The sequence below is a fragment of the Urocampus carinirostris genome, chromosome 14, assembly GCF_059441175.1.
Source record: "Urocampus carinirostris isolate Australia breed hairy pipefish chromosome 14, RoL_Ucar_1.0, whole genome shotgun sequence".
NCBI lineage: Eukaryota > Metazoa > Chordata > Actinopteri > Syngnathiformes > Syngnathidae > Urocampus > Urocampus carinirostris.
Window position 1 is genome coordinate 33,801,828 of NC_142362.1, and position 27,664 is coordinate 33,829,491.

General features: G+C 38.8%; 1 protein-coding gene across 3 annotated transcripts in view; it reads right to left on the minus strand.

The window, feature by feature from the left end:
* Positions 1-12,749: 12,749 nt before the first annotated feature.
* The window catches only part of LOC148353236 (E3 ubiquitin-protein ligase MARCHF4-like), a 49,109-nt gene continuing 34,194 nt past the window's right edge, over positions 12,750-27,664 (minus strand). For all 3 annotated transcript variants that reach the window (XM_088352576.1, XM_088352574.1, XM_088352575.1), the window contains one exon: positions 12,750-13,419. In XM_088352576.1, the coding sequence (XP_088208702.1) occupies positions 13,013-13,419 (407 nt within the window). In that variant the 3' untranslated portion in view covers positions 12,750-13,012. The remainder of the gene's footprint in view (positions 13,420-27,664) is intronic.

Below are 27,664 nucleotides of genomic sequence, written 5' to 3' on the forward strand. Positions count from 1 at the left end.
CATTCCTCAAAATGAAGATGGAGCGAGATGGGTCGCCATAAAGAAGCGTATAAAAGGAGGCGTGTAAGAAGTAATCAAATAGTCTGAAGTTGTGTATTTATGTTGCTGTGTGGATGAGAGAAATGTTTGAAAAACAGCAGCTGCTTTGTTTTTCTCCTTACATGGAAACGCTCCTTATGTTTATACAGGAACAACGAGGCCTGGACACAATGCATTCATGAGGACTGAGGCTGTGAATTGTACAAAAGCAATGCATCACATCAGCTTAGTATTAATAGAATAATATAGAAAACATATTAAGACACATTTGGTTTATAATTTATCACTAGTCAAGTTCCCTAACTCATTAAACCTGCCAAGATCATTACTGTATTAAAAAATGGAGACAGTCATCAGCTGCAAATTATCGACCGATATGAATAAAATGGTCAATAGACAGCATTTATATAGCACTTTTTTAAGTCAATGAAGACCTCCCAAAGCAATTTACAATGTACTTCACACTTATCCATTTCCACACACACCGATAACAGAGTCAGCCCTGCAAGCTGCCTACCTGCTTATCGGGGCATTAAGAATTCAGTGTCTTGCCCAAGGACACTTCAACAGTTAACTCACAGCTGGGAATCAAACTTTCCTGAGCTACTTCCCCATGTATCAAAAACTGGAGAAGTAATATGTTAGATGATTGAAAAGCTTGATTAACAAGTTTACATTACTAAATGATCCTCAATATGGCTTCAGGAAAAAATGTTCAAAGGCTCTGGCATCAATTGATCTTGTAAAAGATACAATGCATAACATAGACTACAAGCTATATTACGTTGGTATTTTTATGGCTTTAATATGTCTCCTTTAAGGAGAAAACGGGCTTTAAATCTTGCGATACACTTCTGCCAATCAAAGCTGAATAATAAAACTTTATTTTTATGGCCAGTGCTTACATGCGACCTCTAGCTGCAGGTTCCTGAACTTTATTCTTTCACATTTTCTTGCGAACTGGCACAAGCCACTATAATAGCCACTGTCACGGCCTCTATGAAATGTAGTTTATAGACTCTTGGTAGTTTGAACTGTCATGTATCGCATGGAAATGACCTTGAGAGAATCAATAAATGTCCTGTGGTCATGTGTTACTGCAGGAGTGTTAAAAACGAAGAGTGGGGGTAAAGAGCGTAAACAGTGATTTAATGTGCTGTCAAAGAACTGCCTGCCCTCACATCTTTAAATCTCTCTTGCATTTCATCAACAGCAATGTCAAACTGTGAGCCGGGACCCTAGTGTGACCCCGCCCTCGATGTAAGCAATATAACTGTCGTATAGTGAGGTGAAAAGCTGAAAAAGGAGGATTGAGAAGCAATCCCTGCAAGTGTTGGAGGCAGAACCTTGCTATGAAGTTTTGGTGTTGCCAATGAAATTGCGTTGGAAAAAGGAAAATGTAGTTTTGTGTTTTCTAATACAGTACAAGCACAATGGCCCTGCCTTCTTCCTGGGTGAAGTTGGTGGGGCTGTGGTTCATTGAAACTTAATTTCAACAATCTAGCTAAAGACACTCTCGGAGGCCTAGCATACAACTGTGTAAAATTTGGTGCAACCATTTCAGAGCCTCTAAGAGAGATACAAACAACACACACGCGCCCACGCACACTAAAAGGGATTTATGACGGAGTTTAGATTTTGAATTGTATTCTGTTTTAAACAGGAAGTGCAGCTTCTGGATAGCAGATGACATTACATTATTTTTATATCTTATTTTCTATACTACTCAATCTTTCTAAACACCCAAACCTCAATCAATGCTTAAAATGCTTACCACTAACTGGATTCTTAATTTCAGCTTATTTAGGACCTGTGCATTAAGTCAGAACTCTCTAAATTTGTGAACCATCTTTTTTAATTCTTTCTTTTTAATCTTTCATTCCAAATGACTATTTAAGCGAAGGGGATTGGAGGTAGTTTTAATTCCTCTTTTGACTAATGCGGGGTCACAGATGGTAGTGTGTTCCTGTCTTCCTTACTTACTTCTTACATCCCTACCACCGCACCTCTCTACCACTCTACCTCCATATCTACCAACCTAACAACCTCCTCACCAAACTACCTACCAACCTACCAACCTACCAACCTACCTAAAGCTCATGTTTCGTAAAGATCAAAACAATTTTTGGGTTGATTTTTTTCAATATATATATATCCTTTTTTAATTACTCATTTGTTCAATTTTTCATTCCTCTTGCAACACCAGGGATTCGACATAGTTGTTTTTACTTCTTTTGGTAGTGCGTTCCTACATTTCTTCCTTCCTTCCTTCCTTCCTTCAATCATTCCTCCCTAAATATTCTCCCTCCCCTCCTTCCTACCAACATACCAACCAAACTGTCCTTACAAAATGACGAGATACCTACCTAGCTACCTACCTACCCACCTACCTACCGACGTACCTACCTACTTACTCGAGGTAAGATCTTGGGTCTCCAGGGCAGGCCTCCCAAAAGGTTGGGAAACACTGGAATAAAGGAATGATTATGTATTCCAATACCTGTCAAATGGTTCAAGTTCTCATGTTTGTTCCTCTCAGCCATGACAGTGATCTTTCCAATCAAGGTGTTCTTCACCATCGACACCTCTGAGACTATCGCCCTCTGGAGTCACTGCCCGGGATACTTTTTGAAAAGATGAAAGATTTCTCACGGCTTTTCACCCAGAAGCTGGTGGACGAGAAGTACCAATGTCCAGTTCATATTCCCCTGCATTTCTTGCAGAGCCAAGTGGTCTTTCGCTACTTATCTTGATTGCGCAGTCAAAAATATGACGAGACAAATGACCTCACATCAAACAGGGACCAAGGCTGTCCAGTTTCCGGTGGTTATTGCAGACAGACACGTTATAGGAAGTCCCTGCAGAAGGATCAAGGCAGCGGCCGAGGAGGCTCGCGAGCGGGGTAATCGTATTTTCTCTGTAATGGCGTCCAGGCCGTTTACGAAACAGGGTTGGATGAGATATCTAGTTCGCCGGCAGGTTTAAAGCAACGACGTTTTAGCCGTAGTAACTGTTGCTGGTAGATTGAAGATAAAGAGAGAATCTATTGATTGTATCCTACAAGCCATGGTTAGCTCCTTGTTCAGTTTGCATGCAACCATCTCATTAGCAGGAGCATTTTTTGATTCATTTAGTATTTTAATTGCAGAAATATCAAGCCTATTTAGAGTTGAGTAAGACAGCACAAACAATAAAATCAGCACCCACCACTGATTAGCAAATGTGAACAACAAAATATTAGCATAAAAAAAGAGGTGAACACTACAATAACATTATATATAAATATGCGCCAAAAAGGAGTAGGCCTGAGTGCCCACCCGTTACAGTTGTTTTTCTCTTTTTCTCCTTGCAGGGAAGACATATTGAAAACCAAAGCAAAGTACTTTACCCTCAAAAGGAAAATGAAAAAACAAGGAAATTACATTTCAAACTTGAATAGTTTCGCCAGTCACTCATATGATACCCAAAGTAAATCTTTTGAAAAAAAAAGGTTTGTAAAACAACAAACAATATCGCTAGTGACTCGTACAGTATATGATACCCTAGGAAAAAGATATTCATCGAAACTGTGTTGTATAGAATGTCAGAAATTGATCGAAATGAAGGGGATTTTTAAGGTCATCATCTAAGTGGTTCCATAAATCAATAGCTTTTCAGGTAGCACAATGGCTTTTTAACGTTATGCGAGAATACTGGACCTTGAAGTTATGGATTCCCCTGAAAGTGTCTGCTCTGTTGTGAAAAAATTATCGAATATTTGTCGTTAGTTAGCGCTTACTTGCTTTGTATACTAAAATAGGGATTTAAGTTTAACTAAATCTTCAAATTTTAACATGTTGCAACAGTTAGTATGTTCTTAACATCCAGCACTATGCACAATCCTGATAGCTTTCTTTTGTAATCAAATAAGCGATTATTTATAGCTCTTATATGAATCAAGTATTATAACATAAACAGGATTCTTATTTTCACAAAGTAGTTTTTCTCACGATTAGACTGACCTGTATTTTATTTATTTTTTACAAAGGAAACAAACTACTTGGATTTTTCTATAGGAACATTATTGCCCAAAATGCAACATAGTGTGTTTCTTCCCGCGCCAGTTATTTTCCTAATGTCAACTTCATCAAACGATTGCTCCCTGGGTTTGAAGTGTGTGACAGAAATCGAGGCGGGCAGATCAGCAATGAACTCTTGACAACCTCAACTCAGTTTGCTGGATGACGCTTCAATAATTGAGCAGTCAAATCACGCTACACCACCCGATTCTCCCTATATACTGGACCGGTATCAACTTGGTCAGGCAGCAACGTATGCGGGGAAAAATAGTTGCGAAGGCATGCATGAGAGAATGCTGTTATTCATGGGAAAACAGTAAACTCATTTTCATATCATGGAATTGAATCAGAACAAATACATGTATCTATTGATTTTTCAGCATTCAAATAAACGCTCAAAACTTAAAGTCATGGATGCATTTGCCTTTTGAACGATTAAATAACCCGTCTTAGCCTTCTACCAGCTTATTTTTTTCCTCTTGAGTGAGTGCAGGCAACATTATACAAGTTAGGTGTCACTCATAAATTAAAAGGCAATTTCATTTCATTTCATTTCATTAAAAAAACAGCAAAAATAATTTGACCACAATCTAAAAATACAGACACAGAATCAGTTTGTGGACCATGTTCAGACCTTTGACGATTTAAATTTAGTCATTATGTCAGAATGCCGGCAGCCTCGCGTCTGAGTGGTTAGCGCGTCTGTGGCACAGTTCTGAGGTCAAGGGATCATATCCAGCTACCAGCCTTTCCGTGCGGAGTTTGCATCTTCTCCCCGTGCTATCATTGGTTTCCTCCGGGCACCCTAGTTTCCTCCCACATTCCAAAAACATGCATTTTAGATTAACTGGCCGGTTTAAATTGTCCCAAGGTCTGAATGAGCGAGTGAGTTGTTTGTCTCTGTGTGCCCTGTGAATGGCTGGCTACCAGCTCAGGGTGTTCCATGCCCACTGCCCAAAGATGGTTGGGATGGGCTCCAGCATCCCCGCAACCCTGCTGAGGATAAGCGTTGCAGATAATGGATGGGTGGATAGATGTTCAAATACTTCACAAATAGACAGTCAAGTCTCATTTATTTGTATAGCCCTTTGTATGCCTCTGTCTCAGGGAATGGAGAATTCCACAGCACCAGGGCCCAAATGGAGAACGCTCTTGAGCCTGTGGTTTTCTTTTTGGCTCTTGGAGCTTTGAGCTAGCACATTGGACATGACTAAATCAGAAAGATAAGAGGGGGCAAGCCCATGCAAACCTTTGTATGTAGTTTGTGGGACTAGATTTAATCTTAAATTATTAATATACGGTACTCAGATGATAGCCAAATATCTAGGACACCATTTTTTGATGGACATAAAATGTTGTGTTTTATTGTAAAATAACATGGATTTTGTTTTAATTATTTCACGATACTAGGCCCTCAAAACGAAGTGCCGGGAACACAAAACAAATGCAATGAAAGGGCATATTTGAATACAGTCGCTTAAAAAGGCAGCAAGACCACTGCTGACAGGATCCCAATCTTGGCCATAAATACTGTATTGCGTGATAGATTGCAAGAAACTCCTTTGCTTTGGCACAGTTGCTGTCTCTCCATCTAGCGCACGTACTTAGATGCATATACAAACCCGATTCATCACATGCGCACTGTGAAATGTTACTGATTTTAGAAAAGGTGTCAAACCCATGCAAATAAATCCCTCACGCATTCTTTATTGTGCTAGTGATGTTTTTTGGTCAAGTGTACAGTTTAGAGCGGTATCTTTACATGTATTCATGTATCTAGATATTTATACATTTTCATGCTAGTACCATTGTATTTTCAATGAGTATTATCATATATTATGATTATTCATTTTAATTGCGGGTGTTCCAAAGCCAAGTTGATGTAATGGTCTATTTTTATACAAATGACAAATGCAATGTTACATGCATGTAAATTGATATTTATTTATACATGCACATCTTTATGTCAATTTCCGCCCTGGCCACCACCTCTTCGACCTGTTGCCCTCTGGTAGGCTTTTCAAGTCCCTCAAAACATGGACAAACAGACTAAGATACAAGATAGAGAATGAGAGAAAGAAAAAGGGAGAAGAGAAAAGGAGAGACAGAAGGACAAAGAGAGACAAAGAGAGAGAGAAAGTCAAAATAGAGACAGCAAGAGAAAGAGAAGGAGAAAGAAAAAGAAAAAGAAAAAGAAAAAGAAAAAAGAAAGAGAAATAGAGAAAGAGAAAGAGAAAGAGAAAGAGAAAGAGAAAGAGAAAGAAAGAAGGAGAGATAACAAGAAAGAAAGAGAAAAGAGAGCAACAAAGAGAGACAAAACGTGAGAAAGAGAGAGAGAGAGAGAGAGAGAGATAAGAAAGAGAAACAAAGAGAAACAAAGCAGTGAAAGGGGAAAATAGGGATAGCAAGAAAGAGTAATTGAGAGAGTGAGAAAAAGAGGCAGAGGGAGAGAGAGAGAAAGAGAGAGAAAGAGAGAGAGCAAGAGAGTGAGAGAGAGAGAGAGAGAGAGAAAAGAGACAGATAGCGTTTGTGAGTTGCGCCTGGCTTTGGTGACATCAAGTCACTATTTCAAACTGCAAGTTATTTTCCTCTTGCGCTGCTCTCAGCGTTGTCTTGCAGGCCGAATTAAAACCCTTGACAGGCATAATTCTGCCAATGGGCCGCATGTGTTGACATCTATGCACTAAACCCTAATATCTCTCTGACAACATTTAAAAACAGTTATGATCCCCCAAAGGTCTAAAAATGAAACTATGGTTGCATTTTTGGGATACAAGTAAAAAGTGAAATTCCTCTTATTTTATCTATTTCAAGGGGCAGCCATTTTGCCACTTGCTATCTACTGAAAATAACCACACACTTGCATGGTTTCTGCGTTAACAACCAATGATCGTTCTGCTCAGGTTAAAAAAGCACTTGAGGCAATTGTGATTTCATTTTTATTGGCCCGGCAAAATGATCGCCCAGGGATGGATATACAAAATTGGATTAATTCCTCCTAACTCCAATCTCCTCTTTGTTATACGATAGTGTGTAAACTGTATTCGAGTGCTAAAGTCCTGCAGTAAAATGTAATGACATAAGGTTAACTTTGTCTTTCTCAGTCCCCCTTCACCATATTATATGGATTTAAAAGAGTACAATATTCTACGTTCACATTTCTTACTTCAACATGGAGATTTATGCCCTTAGAAGACGAGGAGGAACATTGAATTACAATGGGAATAAAACTGGAAAAACAACTCATTTTTTAAACAAAAATAATAACAATAAAATGTGCAAAAGAAATATATCTTTGTAATACCACAAAAGCGTAAAATATTATACTATCTATTATATAAGAAAAACAATATGTGTAACTTTTATTGCTATTTTCACGTGAAATGAATATTTATTGGGCTAATTTAAGTAAATAGCAATGTTTTGATATTTCATGCACAATTGTCTTTACATACACTTAATATTACACCGTCGTGCATTTTGGCTCCCACTTCATATTGGTCAGCAGTTTGCTTTTTTCCTTGACTGGATAGCACACATTTTATCAGTCTATGAATTAGTTATGAGCCCTTAAAAATCTACCCAGCAAAGTTGGAAGTGACAAGAAACATAAATCCAAGCTATTGTGTTTCGTATAGGCTACAAAAAATGCTGTAATTAAGTCAGACTAGTGTCTACTATCGCAAGGACTTCCTGAATTATAGTTTCACACTTGGGTGAGAATAAAAACAATAGTTAAAGGTACAGAGAAGAAAGAAATTAAAGAGAAAAAACAGAAAGACGCAAATAAATGCAATTTTCTATCCCTATTCTTTTCATTTTTGTATTTCTTTTCTTTTCTTTCTATTTTCCATTTTTCCTTTTTTGTTGGTCTTATTTCATTTTATTCCATTTTCCTTTTTGTCTTCTTCTCTTCTCTTTTTTATTTATTTATTTTTTTATGTTTTTGTTTTTCATTTTTTTAAAGCAATCGGGTCACTTTGAGTCTCTGGATTTTGTCTTCTTTCACTTTTCTCTTCTTTTAGCACTCATTTTAGGTGCCAAGATAGAATACTGCGACATCGAGAGAGAAAATAATACACACTGATTCTTTAACTTTCAAATTATCATCCCGAGTTTGAGACCCATGAGCTATACGATTCAGCACCATTGGCAATGACTTGTCAGACGAATATTGTGCAACTGTCGGATGAGTTGACTCACCTTGTCAGAAAGCACAAAACACACTTTTTAGAGAAACAGAGGATAGCATTAGCAATGCTAGCTACAGAGCGATACAGTCTTCCTACTAACTTGTTCACACATCTGACTAAATCGTCCAGTCTGCCTGACTTCAGTCGACACCATATTGTAAATGGAGTATCCCCATACACCAGCGCTGATCTAAAAGCTTTCAAAGTCTGGGTGTTTACCAGATCTTCGTAGCTTTGTTACTGCACTCTGTTTTGTCTACAAATGCACCCCCCGCATGATATGTCCCCCTTGCGTAAACATTACTTAAACAACTTCGCATCAACATTTTGGGGGAATGTAATGAAACAGTAAAGCATGGGGAATTTGCACCTTGAATAGAAAAATCCTTTGAGCAAGTTTAAAACATTTATTTTGGCTCTTTACGTTGATGTTTTCTCTTCCGAACGTTCGTCTCTCATTTAATCTCTTAATAATTTGGCAGTTCACTTCGGCGTGATAACCTTTATGGTAGAGCACATAACAGTTTTCAATACATGTGATATTCGAAGATCACTATGTGAATCCTTGGTTATTCACAAGCAAAGCAGTTCCTTTACTTTTAAGAAACGGCAACGGTAAGACCCTAACATAGAAAGTTAGTAGTGGCTAACTTATTACATTGAGTGTCTTTGACGTGGCTCTTACCTACTTAACATTAAATTGCTCATAAATACATCAAACGTACCTTGTGAAAAATATTGATTGCAAATCCTGGAATACTTAAGTGGTGCCAGCCAGCCATTGTTGTGCCTCTGTCTGACTGCAGATAAACATTACCGTCTTCTGTCTTAAACAAAAGGGATACAATTCCAAATCGGGCTTTGAGGCTTGCTCACCACACAGGAATTCATCACCACGGTAAAAAGTGTTGTTTACAGTCTTCTGTCGTGGTTATTGGTATTTTTTTCAACTCAACTGCCTCTTCAACTGGCGTGCGCTCAAATGCTACTTGACGTCACATTCAAAGTGTCAATATTTCCCAAGCTGAAAACGATTTGCCAAATTGCCACATTTAAATGGGACTTCAACAAATGTGAGGTCAATTTCTGTCATGGTTGCCATGGCGGCCAATTGACCGCACCCGTGTGTCACGGTTGCCATGGTACCCAATTGACCCCGGCCTTGTTGCGCCAGCTGGGGCTCATTGAGAGATTGACCTTCTGTTTATATAAAGCACAGCGCTCTTTTGCTTCGGTTGTCAGCCCGTCAAACGAACTTCTGCCCCACAAGACGTGGGTTCTGACTCAGTCCTGATTCCCTGTTGATATCTTCAGTCCGGTAATGTTCCTGTTTTTTTTTGTCCTGTTTTATTTCGGGTCCAGTTTTTGTCCTGTTTGTTAGTTTCTACAGTTTTGTTCCCGTCTAGTTTCTCCTGTTTATTTTCGATATCCTGATTCGTTTTTTTATCCTGTCTGGCCCTTCCTGTCCGGTATCGACCCAATCTGTCCGATATCAACTCGGGCAATTGGAATCGGTCTCGTCGGTCTCTGGCTTCCTGTCCTTCCACACCAGACCGGGTTACTAACGTGCATGAGTCCCCAATTCCCATAAAATTAAAGGCTTGTGTGAGAACGTTACGTGATTGGGTCCTGTATCTGTTCTGGTTCTGACAATTTCACTTGACTAAAAGCTGAAAAATGGCTACGTAAGTGAAGAAAAAAGGTTGAATTGTGCTTTTCTTGAAGCAAAATTATCCAGAAAATGGCAATAATCAAACTATTGAGGACTCTAGCCCAGTGTTTCAAAACCCTATTTTTAAACAAAGGCACACTTATTTTAAAATTAAAACAAGGCACTGCATTAAACACTACAAAAATATTTAGAAATTAATTCCTGGCACCATTTTTTTACAGTTTTTTTCTGTAAAAAGCTTAAATGATCATGTTGGCTTTATTGGCAGGAAACAGTGTTTACCATTTGAGGGGACTGTGGCAAAGGAAGTAACACAAGTTTTTCATTTTGGTCATTAATTTTAATGTTTTTCTTTTTAACCTGTATTTCAAGTTTTAACATATTATTATGTTGTTTATCCAGTCAAGTTAGTAGTGTCACGACTAGAACGGAATCAGGACCCGAACGCGTAGCGTTAACCACAAGTTTATTGATAGAAAGAGGACGGGCAGCGCCTGCGATCCGGTGCTCGCTGGACGCGGGAAGCAAGCCACTCACGCAATCGGATCGTGATCCGAATGCGGAAGTGGATCTTCTGGAGCGGGAGATGGCGGTGTCAAGGACGGAAAAACAGGTTGATAGCCGGAAAAGGAGAGCAAAAACGTGGTCGGGATAAAAAATGATTCGTAAGCCGGGACGGGTGAGAAAACATGGTCGGAATCAAAAACAGGTCGAAGCCGGCGACAAACGGGGATATCAGGAACGGACGAGTGGAAAAACGGGACAGGCGAGACTCAGTGTCAAAATACTTGCCCTGTAACAACAGAGGTTCGCTGACGGACTGACAACCTGAGAGTGAAAGGACTGGGCATAAAAAGGGATAGGGAACCAATCAGGTAGCTCCCAGGGGCTGGCGCCAAATGAGCGGGCACAGGTGATGCTAATCAGTAATCATGACAAGTAGTTAGTCATAGGTAAAATAATTAGTAAATATATAAAAAAATCATGTTTATTTTGTTCTTCTAGAAAAATAACAAAAACAATAAACACAGGCCAGAAACGGAGACAGGACCCAGTAGCGTTCGTTTACTCAGTTTTATTGATAAAGAGAGGAAGCAGTGCTTGCTTCCACGATTCGATGATCGACGGTCACGGGTAGCAGGTGGCAGGAACGCGGAAAATGACGGAAGGTAAGGAGCTTGCCTAGCTGGGAGCATAGGTTTGCAAACGGTCTGTCAGCTTCCTCTTGGAAGCCAGGGGTTTAAAAAGAGTCTTTGAACCAATCAGCGCTCACGGCTGCTTGGCGCTAATTGGGCAGTCACAGGTGCCCTGAATCAGCAATCGTGACACAATGCAAAAAGTATCTGGCAGTGAAACTACCACATTTGATTTATTTATTTTTTCATCGTTAAAATAAGCCAAATAGTGTGCTTAGTTTGTACTTCATTTGATATTATTTTATGCAGCTTAATTAAATAAAATAACTTATTTAATATTTTTCCTTGTATTATCTCATGAGTATATTAGTATATGAAGACAAAAAATAAGAATAGTCGGCCACCTAATGATATCTATAATTATTATGACCACTGGAAGGCTAATATACAGTACTGACTGATGTCATACTTTTTAGGAAAGAGAAAATTGCGGCACATTAGACAAGGTCTCTGGGCACCATAGCACCCCGGCACATTGGTTGAAAAACACGGTCCCAAACCATGTCAATTTAAATAGTTTTGGCTTAGCTCCTAATTTTTAAAATGGAAATTTTATGGTGACAATGACTCAAAACACACGTCTGAAAATGTACTTAATGCTAACTAAAAAATGAATTTCCAAGGGAGTTTTGCAAATTAACCAATTTGTACTTTATTCAACTCTTGAAAGGACAGTGATGATGCAAACAAGTCGATGGGACGAGTCTAGTCCAGTTCAGCTGCTTCCAGGTGGGCCATGCCCACCCCAAGGGCGTAGTTTTGGCATGGACAGAGGGGACGTGTCCCCACCAAAATTGGGCCACCATTGTTTTCCCCCCACCAATATTATGTAATCCCTTAAACAAATGCCAATGCCCTCACATCTTTCTGAAAAAGTCAATAGTTAGAAGTTGCTTCATTTAAAAAGTAATTGTTTGACCTTCCAGATTACTGACACCCAAAAGTAATCTAGTTACAAATTACCATATATACTCACATTGCAGCCGACCGTCTAAAAAATGCTAAAAATAGCCACATAATAAAAGAAATAGCAGAAAATGTGTACACCAACCTGTGGAAGAGGAGAACGCTTAATATTTCTTCGCTTGTTCAATCTTGAGAGCTTGCAAACTTGCAGACACTCTCTCTTGTATTTTGCCTACAAAGTTTCAAACCACATTACTGGGTAATGTCCAAATTGTTTTCCTGGTGTTTATTAAGTGTATTTAAAAAACAATTTTACAGATAAAATAAATAAAACTCCTAAATTCTGAGCTCACGTTTGCCCCTTTTGTTTTTGTTGTTTCTGTATAAGCCACACCCCCACCCCATTCACTACTGGTGACACACAATCTAATATGCATGTATAAACTGACCCCCTGATTACAGTATTTTATTGTTGTAAATACGGCCTGGATGTAAGTATATATGGTAGAGAGAAAATCGGAATATTAGTAGGGAGAAATCACGCGTTTTTGTACTCTTTACTTGAGACAGTGCCACCGTAACTGTATTCAGTTGTATTTTCTACGTACTGTAAACATGCCCACTCTTCTCAAGTAATATACTTTAATCAGCTTTGAGAGATGCTGAGTGAGCAAAGGGAGAAATCTTTAAAGAATAGAAAATATTGTATTTAATAGTTTCCTTTTTAAAAGTAACAGAGTAACGCACCATATTGTAACTACCATTGAGTTACAAAATATTGTTACCGGTAATTACGCGTTATGGTACTTGTTACCAAAAAAAGTAATTGCGATGCAGGTGTTCCTTTGTAATGCCTTACTTCCAACACTGGTCCCTACCAAAGCCAAGACCAAACCTACGCCTTAGCCCCGCCACTTCCACGTGAGAGATAAGGCTTCATCTGACTCATCAGACCGTAGTGACTCTCATGACTAGCTCTCGCGCATTAGCGCCGGCTTGGCCGCGGGGCTCCGACTGCCTCAGGTGGCTGAGTAGGTGCAGAATATTGTAGTGGCAATGCGGGTCGGCCACCCCGCCCCCTTCGGGATCGCCTTGTATCCCGGGAGTCGCCACCAAGGTGGTAGGTACGCCACCGCCAGCCGTGGAGGCCACCACCACCAGCGAGGAGGTGGAGGTGGACACTCCCAGACCAGCCCGGTAAGCTTGGCCCAGCCGTTGAGTCCTGTCTACTGCAACATCCTTCAGGTCTATGTTGTCCATAGTCTTGTCATAGTTGAGGACTTTCCACTGCTGGTTGACGGCCTGCCAGCGATGGAAAATGCGGAACACGGAAGGCCCCTCGTGGACGATTAGCGCTGTGGAATTAGAAAGATACCATATGTATTAGTTTCTGGTTTAGTAGACACTCAAACAAGGGAGAAAATGACAACAGATTTGAAACTTGCATTGCAAGGAAAACACAAAAGGACTGTACCAAGCATTTAGATGAGAAATTCTAGCTAGTCTGTTCTAAAAAGGTTTTCCACGAGCCCTTATTTTTATCAAATATCCTGTGTTACAAGAAACAGATGAGCCCTAAGGGAGGTGGAAATCAAGAACATCAAAATGATTGGCCTATTGCGACAATGATGTCTACAGCGCAATAATCGATGAAATAATGAACGGTACGAACAATGGTTAAAAGAACAAACAGTGAGCTGAAATACTAAAAAACTGTCCGCAATGATTGTTAAAATAACAAACAATAGTGCCAATAACAGTCAAAACAACAAACGATGAGCCAAAATACCAACTGTGCACAATAGGTCTAAAGAACAAACAACAGTGTGAATAACAGTCCAAATAACAAACCACTGTTCACAATAGCAGTCAAAACAAAGAACAGAGAGCCAAAATAACAAACTGTCACGGACCAGGAACGGAAACGGGACCCAATTGCGTTCGTTTTACTCAGCTTTATTTAGAAGGAGGAAAGGGCTTGCACCCACGATCTGGTGATCGTCGGTCACGGGTAGCAGATCGCTGGGAACGTGGAAGTGGCACTTCCGTGTCGAGCAAAGGTAATGTCAAGAGCAAGGAAAAAACAGGTCGATGGCCGGAACGGAGAAGCAAAAACGTAAACGGTTCAGAAAAAGGTCAACAATGGGGATCAGACGGAGAACAGGGCAGGATAGAGTCAGGAGTCAAAAGAGCTGGCCTTGCGAGTAGCTAATGTTCACAGACAATCCGACAAATGTTGACAGGAAGGCGGGGGTTCAAAAAAGAGGAATCAGCCAATCAGCGGCTGTTGGCGCCAGCGGAGCAGACCCAGGTGCCCCGCATCAGTAATCATGACACAAACAACCCTGACATCATCTGTAAACTTCTTTGCAGGTGAATGGTAGTAAAAACGATAAATGTGTATTAATCATTCCCACTTTTTCATACCACAGACACAAAAAAGATATAATCTGTTTTTATTAACTGAAAACCAGAATAAGAAAATATTAAATGATTTGCTTAACATATACAGGTACTGTATGTATTAGATTCTGGTTCAGTTTTATGCTTACTAAGGTTGACTTGACCGATTAAAACTGCTAATGAAGCATTCTCTTTGTTTTAAATTCAGGTTAGTAAAAGTAAGGCGTTTGTTTTCTGGTCTGGTTCAATAATCCGTCGGTGCAGTTTGAAATTACTTATTGATTTTGTGTTTGTTCAACTGGCGTTGCAGAGAAGAATCTTGGTAAAAAGCTTGCAGTGTAAGGAAGACTGATCTAGAAATAATTGTATGAATAAATAAATACCTAAAAATGTATACCATATAAATAAATGAACACATAAATGAATCACTTAATAAACTAAAGCAAAAAGAGAAAAACGACAAAAATGAAAAAGAAGTAAAAAGCTAAGAGAAACAAAAGCAGAAGAAAAAAGGTAAAACAGGGCGAAAAGTAGGAAAAAGAAAAATAGGGAAAAGCAAGAAAAAGAAGTAAAAACCTCGGAAAAATAGAAAAATAGAAACAATTAAAGGAAAATAGCAAAAAAAAGAAAAGCTAGGGGCCTGTAGAATCTTTCCAATAGTACATTCGTCAATTTCTTAAAACATCAAAAGTAATTTCTGGATTTTTCTTTTTAGTTTATCTATCTCACATTGGACATGCACCTACAATGAAAATTTCAGACCACTCCATGATTTATAAGTGGGAGAAATAGCAATCAGTACTTATTTTCTTCACTGTAAGTCTTTGGCTTTAACCTGTCATCCCTTTTTTTTTCTTTTCCGGTGATTTGTTTATTCTGAGGAAGATTTGTTGCAACATGATTGAAAAGAAAAAATAAACGAGAAAATACAAAAAGAAAATACAACACTTGCTTTCGGTTGGACTATGCAATTCAGCGACATCTAATGGTAAAATGGTACACACATCCATATTTAATGAAAACCAAAATGCTTCACTTTAGGTTGGGGTACATAGTTGGACGTGCCCTTAAAAGTTTAAAATTAACTATGTTCTCTCTTAAGGATGTGTTAATGCCCAACTGATTTAAAAAAACCTATATATATTTATCTTTTACCGCACATATCTTCTTTTTTCTCACTTTTATCATCTCTCTCTGCGCAGTAGGCTGGAATAAAGGAAGCAAGGGTCGGGGGGGCAGAGAGTGATTTCAGGTGCGTGCTTGACGTTTTCTTTTTTTTCCAGGCTGAAAATAGGGAAAGTTAAAAAATGGACTGTTTTAAATACAGTCAAAATGCCAGGCCAAACCCCCAAAAAGAGAAAAAATGAAAAGTTTATTCGAGTGCATCTAAGCGAGTCCTGTACTTGCACGCGCAAAACGAGCAGCTTGACAAAGACTGCAATGATGATTCCAGCCAAAAGAAGTAGAATAGTTTTAAGTTAAGGACACCATCTTTAGCTTACTTTGTCTTCAATATGATACAAATTTCCAACTCATATATTCTTTGATATGGGGCAGCACGCTGGCTGAGTGGTTCGCACAGTTCTGAGGTCATGGGACCAAACCTTCCTGTGTGGAGCTTGCATGTTCTCCATGTGCTTGCATGGGTTTCCTCTGAGTACTCCAGTTTCCTCCCACATTCCAAAAACATGCATTTCAGGTTTATTGGCCGGTTCAAATTTCCCTTAGGTGTGAATGAGGTTGGTGTGCCGGAGGTGTGCCCTGGGATTGGCTGGCAACCAGTTCAGGGTGTCTGATGGAGTTGTATTTATCCTACAGTTGACATTTAATATGTTATATGTGTTCTCAGCCATTTTTGAAGAGTTCTCAGCCCGTAAACTAAACTCCAGGGCCATGAGTTGTTTTTTTATGTACAGACTGTGTTTTTGTTCTCACATACCAACGAAATACATCCTGACCTGGCATCCCATAACTCAAGATTGTTCTTCACCAAAGAGCCTGGGAAAAAGGAGTTTCCCAGGACCAAGGTCACCTGTCATCATTGGATGGAAAGCAGACCTTCGAAAGAAGACTAATCAACTCTACGTAGCAAAGGCAAAAACTGAATATTAGAAGGGAGGTTTTTCGAGGAGATCCTCAGAGCCAGAGCCGAGCCGAGCCAGAGCGCAGCAAGCAGGGCAGAGCGAGCGAAAAGACAGAATGTCGGCGGCTCTCAATATGATGATTAATAAAGTAACTAATTATAAAGAACCGATTCTCTTTGTCCTATATTGCAGAGCGTTTTATTAAAAATGTTGGGGACATGAACCTAACATTTAATTGGTCCTTCGAAACCGGATTCCAAGATACCAGACGATTCCAGGACGCGAGAGGAAAATCCAGCAAAGACTGTGGCCACAGCATAAAGACCCTTTTTCCGGGACTGGACCTTCCCTCGCGGGCTGGGATCTGACGGTTGACGGAAAGCCAAGGACTTAGAGAATCGTGAGTAAAATTTATTCGTAACATTGTGTGCATGTAGATAACCGGTAAAAGAAATTGACTCGCGAGCGGGGGGGGGGTAGATTCTTAAGGTTTAAGAATCCTCCGTCGAAAAGATTAAGAATAAAATCTTAACAGAGACAAAGATTAAAGAATCCTCCGTTGAAAACGAAAATTACGGTGGGCAGATTCTTAACAGAAAAACCCTGACAATTCTAGACTCTATCAGGTAAATAGTTTTCAGACAGTTAAAATTTCGCGGGAGGCGTGGACTCCCCTAACCCAGCGCTTTAAAGTTAGTTAAATTTCACAAGGATGTGCGGAGTCCTCTGTCAACTGAAAATAAGTGGAAAAAAAAAAAAAAAATAAGAACAAGCGATGTAAGAGCGTGATCACGATAAAAAACAAGACGTCTGTGTGATTGAGAAAGAGCGAATGAAAATAAAGTTGCCACTAGGCAATTGTATTTAATAAAAAAAAAAAAAAAAAACACCGACAAAAACAACAGTGAGCTTCTGTGGATGCTTGTAGGCAAGAAAGCTCCACTTGAAAAGGTAGGAGCGAGCCTTACCACATGAGTAATTAATCGTTGTCTTGTTGAAAATAACCCGGTGTTAGAATACCCTATGTATTAACACCCACCAAGACTAAATTGCAGACTTAAAATGGGGAAAGGACAGAGTAAGGAGAGACAAAAATATAAATGAGCTATTTAGATGCGTTAAATCAAAATAATGCCAGAATAATACCGAAAAAGATAAAATATTCCTGTTTTCAGTTCAAAAAATTGGTAAAAAAGGACTGGGAAGAATAGGAAAAATCTAATTGAGTGAATTGAAATACACTAATTTGAGATAAGGGCATTTTTATACCAAAAAATATTGAAAAAATTGTTTATAAATACTTTTTTTTCTCTTTCAATTAAAATGGAAAAAATGGATTGAGTGAAATTCAAATGAGTAAGATAACTCATAAATAAATAGATGCCATTTTCACATTAAATAGGTGAAGCTAAAATAGTAGATTTAATTGGTTTAAAGAAAAAAAAAAAAAAGGGAGAGAGAAACATAAAGGGGAAAGTTAATTAAATATTAAGAGAGATAATTTGGTGAAAATTAAGTGAGACTAACCTTAATACAATAGATTGGGAAAAAAAAACTTACTTTTTCAACATTGAACTGTTTTAAATCTAGAGTAAGTAAATGGGTAGAGTGGAGCACATTATAGAGTGCTTTTGAAGATCTTCATTGACTTGAAATGCGTTGTTTAGATGCAAACCATTTGCGATTTATGGCATTACCTTTGTGGAAATACCGTAATGTATCCTAAAAAGGAGGATAACGAATATACAGGGCCATATAGTGAACCGCGTCGATTAATGGCTGCTGCCTCTTTACTGAGGAAGGAAGAGCAGGCACACAGTAATACGCCTCGCTCCACGCCGCCCCCACAATATGCCAAATCATTCACATGCGCTAACACCCCCCAGGCCATTTACCCACTTCCGAGGAGAAGCCGTGAAGAGGGTAGGGTTTTACCGCCCGATTCTCAATGGCTAAAAGGCCAAGTGGACCCCCTTATTGACAGAGTAAAACATAGATATAGATAACGAGAAACTGATTAATCCTGAGTAGGTCAGATCATGGGTCATAGCACGGCCTTGGCAGTGATTAATTAAAAAGGGAGTTATTTTTCTGGGTTGAATAATGGTTTTAAATCTAGAAGGGGGATTCACACGTGACACCGAGCAAGCTGTGAATAAAAAAAAAAAAAAAAGAGGTGAATATGAGGACGCAGGAATTAAGTGGACACTAAATTGAGGAGAAGATAAAGTTATAGTGAAACAATATTTACACAGAAATATTTGCATGTAAGATGTTACATACAGTTGAGATTTGTGTAATATGCATTTGGTGAAAAATAGTCAAAACATGTGACAGTAATTTTATAGATAAGCTATAAAAATAAAAGAAAATTATATAAAGGATGAAAATCTATTTGAAGGCAAATGAACATAGACATAACATATTGTTTTGCTTTAGAACAAGAAATGAGAGAATTGCAAAGTATTACAATAATAAATTCGACTACAAAAATACTGTAGTGATACAAAAACTACACTATTTTGTTGCCATAATGAGAAATATTATAGACTAAAAAAAATATATATATATATATATATATATATATATATATATATATATATATATATATATATATATATATATATATATATATTAGTGAACTATCGTGAAAACACTGCAAAGGAAGGAAACGTTTGATTTTACAGCAAAAGTGTTGCTCTAACGATGTTTTTGAGTTTCAGAATTTTGGTTCTTGTCTCATTTGGACTCAAAAATCCGCTGAGGAGAAAATGGAAGAACGGTGAGGGAAAAAAAAAGTAGCATTACTAACGATGATGAAGATATTTGAATGGGATGAACGATGGTAAGTGAAAAACCAATTTTTATGATATTAAAGGAATATGTCAACAATAAAGGCGTTACAGGTGTTCATATTCGGCCGGTATGAACCATAACTATGATAAGTAGATCTCATCTTGTTGGAATCCATCACAGCGATCATCGAGCAGCGATTGGAGGACACCCTGAACTGGTTGCAAGCCAATTGCAGGGCACACAAAGATAGACAATTCACTAGCTCATTCACACATAGGGACAATTTGGACCAGTCAGTCCACTTGAAATGCATGTTTTTTTTTTTGAAAGAGGTAAGTAAACCGTAACAATGAGAGCATGCAGGCTGGCTTGGAACACACACACCTGTTCCCAGGTCCTTAGTAATGCCGCACACGTGCTGGCCACTGCGCCACCGTGCTGCACACACATATATAATATATATCTCATCTCATCTCAGCAGCTGCACCGCTTATCCTCAGTAGGGTCGCGGGGGTGCTGGAGCCCATCCCAGCAATCATCAGGCAGTGGGCAGGGGACACCCTGGTATATATGATTTTTTTAAACTGAACTATCAATAATGATAATATGATAGGAATTTTGAATTCCGTGTACTAGCTTGCTAAAAGATTTATAGATCTTGGCAGAACCCCTGAAATTTAGTGATACAAAGATCGAACTTATAAATCGGTGACAAATATAGTAGATATCTGCGTATTCATTCAGTTTTGATCATCGAATTATTAATTTATGTTCTGCATTTGTTGATGGTAATTGCGAATAACAGGCTTGTCTTTTTCCATTTTTCTACTTACTGTACTTTTCTTTAACATCTTAGTACAACATAATTCGTGATATCAATCATCAAAGCAAATGAGCCGTTTGAAAGCAAGCTCTCTTTGATGAATTGAACAAGGAAAAAAGCCGTTTGTCTAATAAAAAGACTGACCTTCGCTCGACAAGAATTACCAACAACAATGACGTAATCTCGAAGCGACGAGATCTCATTAGCTAAGATCGGCGTGCAGGAAAATAAAAACTCGTACAGCAAATTCAAAAATGCGTTAAATTTTTGTTAAAAGAGTAAACTAAATGATAATGAAAATTTAAAGGAAAAAAAAAAAAAGAAAAAAAGGTTGCGTACCCAGCATAAATGATGCGTCTTGGACAGGTAAGCGGGAAAATGAAAACACTGAGTGTATAATACAAGATAATTATACAGAATAGTATAAAAAGAAAGAATATTTGAGTGAACAACTAATCATTTTTCGTTGAAAATGCGAATAGCAAAGGGTAATAACTTTAAGACGTGTAGTTTTGCTCTTAATAAAGAAAGGACGATTAAAGCAATGAAGCTGACTAAAAATGGTCCATAATTTTAGTGTCAATCTTCTTGTTCGTAAATGGACAAATTCAAAAGAGGCGTAAGACGTAAAAAGATTATTTCCTTAGTTGTTCTCGTATTACAGAAAAGAAAATTCGAGACTAGAAATAATTAATAACGTAGCTGAAGCTATTTCAGTCAATGAATGAAATGATTCTTTTAAACAAAGGAAAAAAAAGAAAAGTATTAATAGTCGGACCAGATCATGTTGATCTGTATAGCCTTGATCACAAGGGATCTCGAAGGGCTGCATAGAACATAGACTAATGCGTAGAAGCAAAGATTGTTGCGCAGAATAAAAGATATGAATGAACAAAATAAATACACTCAACAAAATGGTTCATGAGTGACGGGTATGTATTGCTGTATATTGAATCAATAACAAAAGATTGATTATGATTACAGAGAGAAGAAAATACAATTAGAAAAGTTATGACATTAAGTTCGATTTGGCATTTTTAGAGATTTTTTAGATCTTTTGAGATTTTTGATGTTTAGATAGTGTGTGGGTTTGGAATTTTGACAAATTTAGCCCAAAGGACAATGATTACACACTGATTTTTTTTTAGAATGAGTGTTACGATTGACAAGTGATAAGCAAATGTGTAACAAATACTGACTTATGGTTTGGTTAAGTTAAAAAGGGAACGGTTTCTATGGAAGAGCATTTTTACAGTAGAAGACAATAAGAAACTGATCAATCTTGAAGAGAGTCATAGGAAATAAAAGTAACGGATTAGTTGATTTCGAGACATATCGGGCTAATTTAAGAATAATTGCATGGGAAATAAATGGGTAGAAATTGATTAAACTAAGATAATGTCTACTAGTACTTAAATTTAGAGAAAAATTTAAGACATAGAGTAATCCGGCCAATTTACTAAAAAAATCCCACTACGTAAGCACAGTGGAATTAACGAGACTCTCAAGTGCCAGTGAATTCCGCAAAAAGACTCTTTCTAAGTCTCCAAAGGACATATAAATCTGTCAAAAAGAGGCCATGGACTAATTTGCTGAAAGAGCCAAAGACATCAGTCATCCATTGTCTGCGCCGCTTATCAACAGCGAGGCCAAGGGAGTGATATGGAGCACATCCCAGCTACGCTCATAAGCAACGAGCTCACGGGAGTGTGGGGGTAACACACACGGCGAGACGTAAAGTGTTGGGCCTGCGGTCGAAAGGTCACATGTCCTTTGAATGTGAAGAAGAAAGCTCTGCTGAGCAACACCAAACAGCGTGACTAGGCCAAGATAGTATTCAGACATAAAGTCAAATAGATAGATAGATAGATAGATAGATAGATACTTTGTTCATCCCCGAAGGGAAATTCACATTTCCAGCAGCATCCCTGAGCTGAGAACAAACAATCGAGAACAATCGAAAATAACACGGGAGCTGCTGGAGTGGCTGCCATTCGTGACGGCGCCGGAAGAAACGATTCAATTTGAATCATGTACAAACAAACAAACAAAATATTATTGCATATGGTAGCAGTTCTTTTTTCGAGCAAAATATAGAGTGGTTTTCGAGTGCCCTCTTGGAAACAAATGAAAATCATGGAACTTCAATGGACGCTCAGATGCCAATTTTTGAACGCTCATTGCAAATCCTGTTGCGTTTTTGCTTTGGAAAATAATTGTTCATAAGTATGAAACTGATTGTGCTTACTTGAATAATGATTTGTGTTTATGGTAACTGTGTGTACAAAATAATGTATGCCATAGCAGCAGTATTCTTACCTGACCCACTCAAGTCACTGTTTAAACAGCATAACTGGCTTATGGATAGATGCGTACCGCATATCTCGTTGTGCTAAAAGAAGAGCATCAAATGGCAAGACTTGGAAAAATTAGTGTACAAAGGAGAAAGGCTCTTTTCTGGTCGGTGACAGTGCAGTCAGAAGTACACTTAATAGAAGAACAAGAATGACAAATCTTTTTAACCGGAGAGGACGAGGAATTCCCGAGAAATTATGGTCTCAGGGGCCTACTGACGTGGGCCTTGTAAAAGGGGCATCCCCTGTAGTAGTCAGACCAAAAACAGAGCATCGCCCTAGAATAAAACAATATCCACTCAAGCCAGATGCTATGGCTGGGATACAACCAGTGATTGAAAATTTAATAAAAGCAGGGGTGTTAGTGGAATGTGCCGACTCCCCAGTAAACACGCCACAACATGCACTCTTGGTTAATATCGTGGACCTATAACAACTCTGTGACAGTGACTGTGCCACCAAATGCCACCATTGTGATGTCCATACCGATAACCTCTTTAAAAGGGTTCCAGTGAGGCAGTCTAGGGAGACAGCCAACACATATTACTGGGCAAGGGTGGGAGGAGTACTGGTGGTACGTGTTTGGACACGGAGCGTTCCAAGGGTGGGAGTATTTGGTTATAACGGAAGCAGGGGAGTACTGGACCCCAGGGGACAGCTCTGAGGCCCAGTATTTCAAAAAATCGGGTTAGATTGCAGCATCAAGGAAGCAATTTACAACTGACTATAACCGTTACAAACCAGACAATTCGACCTCCGGGATCAGATTTTTTTTAACAGCACGTGCTGGGGTTTCACGTTATGGGCCTGGTCCTCGGGCATGGACCCCTTTTTCCCGGTCGTAGTGTGTGTAAATGACAGTATGAAATCGACTGATCAGCCAAAATTAAGTAACTACTCTGTAACGACAAATATCACATCAGTAAGCATGTCAGTCGAAGACATTAATGGGTGGTTCAAAGTTACCACAGGAATTTCAAGGATAGATAACAACTGGTTGCTAATGGCTGAGCAGGCGGCACATGCTGTCATGAATGATTGTGTTGTGTGTAGTCTGAATGATATACAATGTCACCGAATGTTGACAGTCAATATAACATTTAAACCACTCTCCCGGAGTGACATCTGGTGGTGGTGTGGAGAAGACAAGTTGTATGATAGACTACCGTACAATACCACGGGATTGTGTGCATCTGTGTCTCTTATTTTACCTGTGTCTATAACCGCCACCACAATCCCTGAATTGCTAACATCTGTGAAGAGCTTGTTACCACATGCATGGAAAAGTAAAGGTCTACCTATGCCTGGAGTGACAATGATCCTACATACATCGACAGCATCGGTGTTCCAAGAGGCGTACCAGATGAATACAAATTAGCAGATCAAGTAGCAGCGGGTTTTGAATCTTTGATTTGTTATTGGTGTACAATTAATAAAAATGTTGACAGAATAAACTATATCCATTTCAATGTGCAGAAGTTAGGAAACAAAACAGAACAAGGTTTCTCCGCCATACACGAGCAACTCTCTGCTACCTCCCTCATGGCTTTCCAGAACCGGATTGCTGTTGATATGCTACTGGCTGAAAAGGGAGGGGTCTGTTCTATCTTTGGTGACCAATGTTGCACGTTCATACCGAACAACACGGCAGCAGACGGAAGTCTGACAAAGGCCCTGGAAGGCCTCAGGTCACTTAACAACAAGATGAAAGACCACTCAGGAGTTGACACATCAATGTGGGATGGTTTTGGAGATACGTTTGGGAAATATAAAAAATATTAATATATGGCTATAGCCGTTTTTGCGGCAATTCTCACATTGTGTGGATGTTGTTGTATTCCGTGCATAAGAACATTGCTAACGAGACTAATTACAACAGCTCTTGCCCCAATGCAGGCAAAGATGGTACCTTTGTATGCTCTGTTGCCCTCGGACACCGATGCTGATGATGACTCTGGCAATTACCATAAAAATGACGATGGTGAAAATTGTAATGACACAAATGTTGATGATGATTGCCTGTCTCTGCATTTTCATGATTTTTACTCAGATCCTGGTCATTATGACGACAACCTCTAAGTGTAACAACTGTTGTTGTGTTCATGATTTCTCTGTTGAAAATCGTATTGCGAAGTGACAGTTGAATGAAGTATTAAATCACCGATAGGATAAAGAGGAGGGAATGATGGAGTTGTATTTATCCTACAGTTGACATTTAATATGTTATATGTGTTCTCAGCCATTTTTGAAGAGTTCTCAGCCCGTAAACTAAACTCCAGGGCCATGAGTTGTTTTTTTATGTACAGACTGTGTTTTTGTTCTCACATACCAACGAAATACATCCTGACCTGGCATCCCATAACTCAAGATTGTTCTTCACCAAAGAGCCTGGGAAAAAGGAGTTTCCCAGGACCAAGGTCACCTGTCATCATTGGATGGAAAGCAGACCTTCGAAAGAAGACTAATCAACTCTACGTAGCAAAGGCAAAAACTGAATATTAGAAGGGAGGTTTTTCGAGGAGATCCTCAGAGCCAGAGCCGAGCCGAGCCAGAGCGCAGCAAGCAGGGCAGAGCGAGCGAAAAGATGTCTAACAACAGAATGTCGGCGGCTCTCAATATGATGATTAATAAAGTAACTAATTATAAAGAACCGATTCTCTTTGTCCTATATTGCAGAGCGTTTTATTAAAAATGTTGGGGACATGAACCTAACAGTGTCCCCTGCCCACTGCCCGGAGATGGCTGGGATGGGCTCCATCACCCCCGTGACCCTACTGAGGATAAGCGGTGCAGATAATGGATGGATGGATTCTTATATGTATCTGCGTTTGGCTGTGCCTAAATGTGGGGTGCATAGTTTGAGGTGTCCTCAAAAAGTTTAAAATGATATATATTCCCTATTAAGTATGTGTTAACGTTGCGCAACGGAGTTCAAAGAGCCATCATGAATTTTTTAACCTGCTTCTCTGCTTTTATCTTACTTTTATCATCGGTATTCCAGCCACAAAGTGCATTATGCTGAAAGGAAGGAGGTGGGGGGTAGGAGAGGGACCGAGTGATATCAGGTGCGTGGTTAGAGTTTTCTTCAAGTCCAGGATGAAGATGGTGAAAGTAAGAAAAGGACTGTTTCAAATTCGGTCCAAATGCCAAACCAAACCCCCCCCAAAAAGATAAAAAAGTAGGAATTTATTCCAGCGCGTCTAAATATTTCACATACATGCACTTGCAACAGGAGCTGCATTGACGACTTTACCCAGCGGATGGCATTAGAAAGTGTAATATTTTGAAGTTACATACACTGCCTTTAACATGTGCAAACAAGCTTAACCGGTATGTTTTCGACTGTCAATTCCGACCACAGCGGAGATAATGGAAGCTCCCCTCTTCACATCCTGTTTCCTCCCAACGGCGCCACTCAAAGAGTTTTCCTAATGCCGGATGCCGTCCTACCGTCATTCTCGCGGGAGGTTGCCGCTTTTAAAACGGATGACGCTACCAATGTCACTTTCATCATAGCGTGCAAATACCCACCACAATAAACGCCCCTTTTCCCCCCACCTGTCACCATCAGTCCTTCAGAGAGGGACTCCAGAAGTGTCACTTAGTTGAAAATCTATTCAAATGTATGCGGCGAAAACTACTTCAAAGACGAGCACGTTCTTGTTTGGCGGATCAAACAAAGCGCGTTTGCAATATTCATTCATTTCAGTCTTCCGGTGATCTCTTACGATACGATGTAACCGGAAAATGCTATGGCCGGTTGAACATGCGAATGACTTTCTTTGTTCGTGATCTCAACAGGTATGGAGGACTGATCCTGCTATGTGTAGAAATGGATGTAGAAATGAATAAATACGTACCAATATATGCCATTGAAATAAACATAGGCATGGATCATGTAATATATAACACAAATCTAATTTATTAATTTGTTTGTGTATTTGTCATTTATTTTAGATTTCTTTCTTTCTGTATTTCTTTCCGCATTTATTTTGACATGTATTTTGTGATTTATGTTGTCATTTATATTGTCATGCCATTTTTTGTGAATTTTGTCATTTATTTAATCCTGTAATTATGTTGTCCGGTGTTTTTTTGTTTGCTTTGTCATCTATTTTCTTGTGTATTTTGTCATTTATTTTGTAATTTATTTGTTTTGTTATTTATTTTGTTGTGTATTTTGTTGTGTATTACGTTTTTTCCATGTATTTTGTCATTTATTTGGTCATTTATTTATTTCATATTTTTTGGTCATTTTTTTTTCGGTATTTATGTCGTCAAGTATTTGTTGTGTGTTTTGTCGTGTATTCCGTCGTGCAGTTTGACATGGATTTTGTTGCGTATTTCGTCGTGTATTTTTTAATATATTTTAGTAGTGTATTTTGTCATGAGCTTTGTCGCGTATTTAGCCGTGTATTTTAATGTGTACTTTGACCTGAATTTTGTTGCGTATTCTCTCGTGTATCTTATTGTATATTTTCAGTTGTATATTTCGTCGTGTACTTTGACATGAATTTTGTTGCATATTTTCCGCATGTTGAGGTTTTGGAGTTTTTCCTTGCCCTCATGTAGGTTTTAGATCAGGGGATGGTGAAATAATAGTCTGTGGTTTTCAATAGTCTGTGGTCTGAGCAGCCTTTTGAGACCCCTTGTGATTAAGGGCTATACAAATGAACTTGACTTGAAATATTTCATTGTGAATTTTGTTGTATATTTTTTCGTTGTGTATTTCACAGTGTATTTCGATGTGTATTTTGTCATTTTTTTGGTGTGTATTTCCTCACAACAAAATTTGATTCGAATAAGAAGTGGTCCCATTTGTCTGAGCCTTTCACCTATTGGTTGATCACCGCTGAACGATCGGTGAAATTGTCGATCGACCAATAAGTGAAAAGCTCAACCACACAATACACAACGAAACATGACAAAATACACAACAAAATAAATGAACCAATAACAGAAAGAAATACAGAAAGAAAAAAATAACAAACAAACAACAGGATGCATAACCATATGAATAAATTGCATGTATGTCATACATTTAGGTATTAGGTGATTTATTTGTGATAATTTATTTATATGGCATATACCCTTAGGTATTTATTTAATTATACAGCTATTCTTACATTGGTCCTTGATA